The 7740-nt window shown below is 40.4% G+C and overlaps 1 protein-coding gene across 1 annotated transcript in view; it reads left to right on the top strand.

Moving 5' to 3' along the window:
• SLC15A1 (solute carrier family 15 member 1) overlaps window positions 1-7483 on the top strand; it is an 82032-nt gene extending 74549 nt beyond the window's left edge. Inside the window, exons 21-23 of the mRNA XM_089679973.1 lie at window positions 285-428; window positions 3770-3877; window positions 6614-7483. Coding sequence (XP_089536099.1) covers window positions 285-428; window positions 3770-3877; window positions 6614-6814 — 453 coding nt within the window. The 3' untranslated portion in view covers window positions 6815-7483. The remainder of the gene's footprint in view (window positions 1-284; window positions 429-3769; window positions 3878-6613) is intronic.
• Window positions 7484-7740: the final 257 nt, after the last annotated feature.

A 7740-nucleotide genomic window follows, 5' to 3' on the forward strand; every position in this document is an offset into this window, starting at 1 on the left:
AACCACCAGCACATGTGACACACGTCATTGCCTTTCAAGTAGTGTCCCTGCTGCTGTTTAAAAAGAAAATCACTAAACATCATCTTTATATAAAACCTTTGATTATTGAATATTTGATTTTCCATTGAGGTATTTATTATAAATCTGTCAAGTATTAAACATGTTCTTTTTAATGAAAATTTGGAAATGTGAAAGAAGTACTTATGACATGTAGACATCTGGTTTGCCTAATTTAAATATCAGGAAATACATTGTTTTTTTTTTTCTTATTTTTCTCTACTTAGTGCACAGAAACCATGAATGTAAACTACATTGAAGATATTAAACCTAACACAATTCACATGGCCCTTCAGATTCCACAGTACTTCCTCCTTACTATTGGGGAGGTTGTCTTCTCAGTTACTGGGCTGGAATTTTCATACTCTCAGGTGGGTAGCAATAACCTATATTATTATTATTAAGGAGGCAAGCACAAGGACAGCAATATTTATCTAAATAAAAATACCTCTTGAAGTGTATTGTTGAAATTAAAGTGCCTTTTAAAAGCACTGAATAGATCTGCCTAAAACAGGGGTCTCCAAACTTTCTAAACAGAGGGTCAGTTTGCAGTCTTTCAGACATTAGGAGGGGCAGACTGTAGCCAGTGGGAGTAGAAACAGCCCCAGTATTAGCAGGAGTAGACAATGCCTCAGACTTGGTGGTTAGTGGGGATAAAACATATTACATAGGACCTTTGGTCAGTAGGAAGAGGAATAGTGCCCCATCATTGGTATCAATGGGAGGAATAGTGCCCCATCATTAGTATCAGTGGAAGGAATAGTGCCCCATCATTGGTATCAGTGGAAGGAATAGTGCCCCATCATTGGTATCAGTGGAAGGAATAGTGCCCCATCATTGGTATCAGTGGAAGGAATAGTGCCCCATCATTGGTATCAGTGGAAGGAATAGTGCCCCATCATTGGTATCAGTGGGGGGAATAGTGCCCCATCATTGGTATCAGTGGAAGGAATTGTGCCCCATCATTGGTATCAGTGGAAGGAATAATGCCCCATCATTGGTATCAGTGGAAGGAATAATGCCCCATCATTGGTATCAGTGGGAGGAATAGTGCCCCATCATTGGTATCATTGGGAGGAATAGTGCCCCATCATTGGTATCAGTGGGAGGAATAGTGCCCCATCATTGGTATCATTGGGAGGAATAGTGCCTCATCATTGGTGTCAGTGGGGGGAATAGTGCCCCATCATTGGTATCAGTGGGGGAATAGTGCCCCATCATTGGTATCAGTGGAAGGAATAGTGCCCCATCATTGGTATCAGTGGAAGGAATAATGCCCCATCATTGGTATCAGTGGGAGGAATAGTGCCCCATCATTGGTATCAGTGGAAGGAATAGTGCCCCATCATTGGTATCAGTGGAAGTAATCGTGCCCCATCATTGGATGTCAGTGGAAGGAGTAGTATCCCACTGTTGATGTCAGTGGGAAGAATAGTACCCTGCTGTTGGTGTCACTGGAAGGAACAATACCCCAGTGTTGGTGTCAGATGAAGACACTGTACCCCAGTGCTGGTGTCAATAGAAGGAATAGTGCTCCAACTGTTGATGTCCATGGAAGGAAGTGTACTCTAGTGTTGGTGTTAGTGGGAGGAGTAGTGCCTCACTCTTGTTGTCAGTGAAAGGAATGGTGCTTTATCATTGGTGTCAATGGGAGGAATAGTGCCTTATATCAGTGGGAGGAATAGTATCAGTGGAAACAATTAGTGCCCCATCATTCGTGTCAGTTGGAGGAATAGTGCCATCAGTGAAAAAAAAAAGCGCCATCAGTGGAAGGAACAATGCCCAAGGGTCAGATAAATGCAAGCAAAGAGCTGCATCCAGCCTGTGGGCTGCAGTTTGAAGACCACCTGCCTTGAACATGATGTATTTGTATGTAAACAAGCCTATAATTTATAAATTTTAAGCCCTGTACACAAGTGCCGAATATTGGACGGTTTAATAGAAACCTATATTCTGCCCGTGTGTACACCCGCTTCTGTCAGATGGGCATGCTCAAAAACCAGCATTCGATCAGCATCCGTCCGATCAGATGTGTTCTGGCGGGGGGGCGGTCACCCTGTCAGAACACAATCACTCAGTGGGGAGATCACTATAATAACATTGGATAGTTAGTACAGCAAGCTCCTCCCAAGATCTTCATTTTTTTTTTTTCGTTCACTGGGCTGAACAAAAACCACCTGAAGGTGCGTACCCAGTATTAGACTAAATTCAGGTACACCTACTTTGATTCAGTCTCATTTACTGAAAATGGCCTTACTTTTTTGCTGCAGTTTGTAAATGTAAACTGTGATAAAAAAGACTTACACCAGCCAGGGGCACTCTAAAAATATTTGTCTCACAGCCAGGGGGCCACTCTACAAATATTTGTCTCACAAATGACTATACCAGGGCTTGACAAATTTGCTTGAATCTAGGAGTCAGCTAAAAAAGGTAAGGGTCTTTTTTTCAGCGTAGCGCAGGTTGCCAGTGCCCAGGGCAAGGCAACTTTTGGGCGACTAGCTTTACACGATGTGATTTGCTGCACGACAATCACTTGAAAACCACACCAGGTTTTAGGTATCATTGAAAAAAATGGCACCTGAACCTGCATTTTACAATCGCAGGGATTCTGCTGCAATCCCAAAACGCCCAGGTGTGAATGGAGTCACCCTGGTTCACACATATGTGAACCTGGATGTGTTTTCAAACTCACATATTCCCATGACAGGTTAGATGTTATGTGGTCCTATTAAGGTGATTCACACAGATGCGATCCACATGCATTGTGTTTTGAGTGCCATTACAAAAGGGTTTGTAGAGGTATGTTCGAGACTTGCAAGTGATAGAGTAGAGTGGCATGCAGAGATAAATGTTTACATAGGACTGCTATTGACAGGAGTTTTTGCATTGAAGTCAATGGGAGGCATTTTTGCACTGAAGTTAATTGGAGGCGATTTTGCATTGAAGTCAATGAGAGGCAATTTTGCATTGAAGTCAATAGTAGGCGTTTTTATCAATGGAGAGTGCAGCGCTACAAAAAGTCATGAACAAACTGAACCTTCAGCAAAGAGATAAATGAATGAATAAATGACATGTCCAGTACAATAATATCATGTGAAACATATAGTCCAATATTATTAATAATAATCGACTTCAATCACTGTGGGTATGGTCCGGTATCCTGATGTAGAGGTATAGATAGATTGCCTACTCACCAGAAGCGCAATCTCACTGCGCATTTATCTCTTTGCTGAAGGTTCAGTTTGTTCATGACTTTTTGTAGCTCTGCACTCCCCATTGATAGATTCTTTTAGAGAGGTTTGTGGTTCCTTTTAGTGCAATAGCCATTTTTCAGAGTGTGCTCACTAACCCGCATACATACAGTAGGCGTTTTTGCATTGAAGTCAAAGGGACATGATTTTGCATTGAAGTCAATGGGTCGCTATTTTGCATTGAAGTCAGTGGGAGGCAGTGTGTGAACCTAGGCACCAGGACACAATTTCTAATCATCATGATGACCTGGCACCTGGGATTTGTTGAGCCCTAAAAACTATAACATGGCACATTGTGTTATCCACTCAGTTAAAACAGTACAATATGACTACCTTCAACAAACAAAAGTAGTTATTACTTAGATATAAAGCTTACAACCATTTTCCAGATAACTGGGATGTTGACTAGGCTTTCAGGGTGCCATGGAAGTGTTTCTGATTATTTTCTCTTGTTTGGGCAGGCTCCATCCAACATGAAATCTGTGCTTCAGGCAGGATGGCTGTTAACAGTGGCTGTTGGTAATATTATTGTCCTTATCGTGGCTGGAGCTGCAGGTCTTGGTGAACAAGTAAGAGATCCTTTTCATCTGTCTATTCTTTTTAACTACAGAATTTACTGAATAATTAATGTCTTTTTCCATTTACAGGTTTTATTTCAGATAGGAAATGCAGGGGGAAAGGGTGGATAGGGAGTATGTAAAAAGTGGACTTTATATTTAGGATGCAAAGTCCACTTTAAGGACCCAACCACCAGCCATTCACAAAAGCAGTTTTTTTTATAACCACAAACAAAAATGGAGGCTAAATCTGTAGAAAGGCAATGAATGGCAAATCAAAGAGCTTCCTATTTTTCTTTATCTATTTCTCTATTTAGACAGATATTGATGTTTATGATACAGCTCAGTTCCCAGACTCCCATGCAGGGGGGCGATTGTGTTCCAACAGCTGTAGTATCATTTGAATGCCATCATGGCCACAGTGAGATGATACATTTATGCTGGCCATGCTAACATCAACATGAATGTAAATTTGGAGTCCTAACCTGGAGTCCTTTTAATAAGAAATGTTTCCAGAAAGCTGCTCAAGCAGTAAAACAATACTTGAAATCAGGCCCTACAATGATAGCAGATTGCTGCTAGGATTCCAAAAAGCTTCAGCTGTCAATGTATCTGGGTCTAATTTTGACCCCAGAATTTCCGATACTACTTTTTGCTTATGATTATCACTTCTTGGGGGAGGATTAAATGTCAGTTTAAATGAAATGGTTGACTTTGCCATCAATAAACTCAGGAACAAAATGTATTATGCTGAAGCTTATCAGTTCTTACATGTGGTGGTTGCATTAATTCATTTTCCTTTTTTATAGTATTTTTTCCTTTTTTTTAAACGGTGGAGTTTTGCATCAATAAAATGTATCTAACCTCAGGAACAAAATGTATTATGCTGTAGCTTATCAGTTCTTAGATGTGGTGGTTGCATTCATTTTCCTTTTTATGATATGTTTTCCTTTTTTTTTTTAAATGGTGGAGTTTTGCTTCAATACAATGTATCTAAACCTAGGAACAAAATGTAATATGCAGTAGCTTATGAGTTTTTAGATGTGGTGGTTGCATCCATTTTCCTTTTTATATAGTATTTTTTCCTTTATTTTCACCTAGTGGTCTCATTCACCTTTCCAACCGCTCCATCTCCGCCACCCCCCTCTGCCAATCCCTCCACTGGCTTCCGATTGCACAACGGATCAAATTCAAAATCCTAACACTGACGTACAAAGCCGTCCATCATACTGCCCCGAACTACATCACTGACCTAATATCCAAATACCACCCAGCACGCACACTCCACTCCTCACAAGACCTCCTTCTCTCTAGTTCCCTGGTCTCCTCCTCCCATGCCCGCCTCCAAGACTTCTCCAGGGTGTCACCCATCCTCTGGAACTCCCTGCCCCAACCCATTAAATTATCACCTACTCTCCTCTCCTTTAGGCGCACCCTGAAAACCCATCTCTTCAGGGAAGCCTACCCCGCCCCCTGCTAACTTGCCGACCTCCTCCACTCTTCCTACCACTCCATCCCCCACAGCTATCTCCTCCTGTACCACTATCCCCTCCCTCCTAAATTGTAAGCTCGAAAGAGCAGGGCCCTAAATCCCCTCATGTTTTGCATTGTATTGGTATTGTTCTGTCACATGTTCTGTCCCCCTTTGTAATGTACAGCGCTGAGCGAACCATTGGTGCTTTATAAATACTGTATAATAATAATAATAATAATAATAATAATAATTGTGGTCATGCCAGTAACACACTTCCTGTCCTATGGTCATTGTCAGGGGCGGACTGACCATTTGGAAACTCGGGCACTGTCCGAGGGCCTGGGGTCAGTAGGGGGCCCCATGAGATGCCCCTGGTACCTTTTTCATAGGCTTTTTGAGTTTGGGCAAGGACACAGGGGCCCCATGATCCCCTATTGCCCGGGGGCCCCATGAGTTTCTAGTCCGCCCCTGGTTATTATACGTATTCATTGTGCTGAAGCAGTATAGAGAAGCAGCACTGTCACCTTAGTAGAGGAAATGTGTAATGACTACAGAACTCTTTTGCCCTGCTCATCTCGATAAACTTAGTGGAGGTTGTTCTGTAGTTAATTGAGAGAAATAAGAACAATACTCACAGATAAGAGTGCAGCAGAGGCAGAGAGCACAGGAAGATGTCAGCTACCAATATTTCTGGCAAGATCGACAGGTAATTTTTGCACTAATCCAAAAGATATAATAAAACATTTTCAATTGTATGTTTACCAGATCGTAGAGCAGATCCACTAAATTCATAATTTCATGAACATGCATAAGCTCATTGTTAGTTACATGAACTGTGAATTAAAGCGGTAAACGTATGAAGGAGAAAAAAACAAACATTCTCCTTCAAGGTAAAGCCATAATGTGCTACTATCCATCGCTTTGCACCACTTTAAGAAATACTTCCAATGTGCAGTTTAATATATTTTTTATTTTAAAAAAACGACCTAAATTTCATGTATTTTTGAAGGTTTACAACAGAAACAATTGAGTACTGATGTGATACTTTTTTTATTTGCACTAACATACAATTTTGAGGACAAGCTTTTGGGGTATGTCCCCTTCTTCAAGGTCCAAGCAGTGCTATTTCACAAAGTTTTAGCAAAGGTTTGCAAAAAGATTAGAGAAAACAAAAACCCCAGGTCACACTGTAGTATGAAGTATTGGTATATACTTATAATCTTTATGATATATGTAATTCTTTCTTAATATATTTTTTCTGGTTGCCTTTACAGTGGGCAGAGTATGTACTCTTTGCTGCTCTCTTAGTGGCAGTATGCATTATCTTTTCTGTGATGGCCTATTTCTACACCTATGTTGATCCTGCAGAGATCGAAGCCCAGTTTGATTCCGATGGGAAGAAAAAGAAGGAGAAGGAAATGGAAGCTCTAGGTTATGAAATTATAGATGGACCTCACTCACAAACCAAAATGTAATTTTATTTTGCCCTTGTCTGTACTCATTCAGGACATTTTACATTGGACAGTAACCTATGACACCCTTGGCAGATGCTTCACAAGCTTTGTTTACAGGAAGGAGAACTGATGAAGCTGCTCAACCCTTTGTCAATCACTTTAACAGAAACAGTCCACCTCTGGAAACTGAAAGGCCGTTGAACATCATACACAAGTTGTGTTACTCAAATCAGGTGTTGATTCATAAAGGATTATTAATAAATCAGTGCAAAAATGAAGTGTACACACATGCCAATCACATTTCTGTTCACTGCTGTCCGATAAACAAAAGATTATTTTTGAGTGGTTATTATGGGTTATTGCATTGTGCGTCTTAAAAAAAATCGTTATTGTCACTTATAGGAAAATCAAGACTAGTCTGAAAATGCATTTACTGTTGCTATGTAAAGGAGACAGTAGGGATGACAGTCTTCTAACTCGACCTTTTTTGGCTGGATAAGGTGACAATCAAATGTCTATGGGGAAGTCTTGAACTGTCATCAGGGGAAAAAAGGGTCAGGAATCAAAGAACCATGCACAATTGCTATTGCCAGCTGGTATCTAATATTCTTTATTACCAGCCTATGTCCTTCAGTATGATTTCTTAAAAGGAATTCTGTTATGTGTAAGTAAAATTCCTCCCATTACACAGTTTTATGTCAAATATCTTTATTTCAACATGCTTGAAAAAAACAGCGATTTGTAAAAGTTATGTTTTGTTTTCTACACTAACTTGCATTTTATGTTTATTGCGCCTTTAAAGTTCATCTATTACAAGTACTTATATAGCGCCGTCAATTTAAATTGTACACTCACATCAGTCCCTAAACCTTGAGGAACGTACAATCTAAGATTCCTAAATCACATTCATATATATACGAGAGCCAATTTAGACAGCATCCAGTCAA

Source organism: Staurois parvus, unplaced genomic scaffold (assembly GCF_062004578.1).
Source record: "Staurois parvus isolate SC_StPar_1 unplaced genomic scaffold, SC_StPar_1.0 ptg000233l, whole genome shotgun sequence".
Lineage (NCBI taxonomy): Eukaryota > Metazoa > Chordata > Amphibia > Anura > Ranidae > Staurois > Staurois parvus.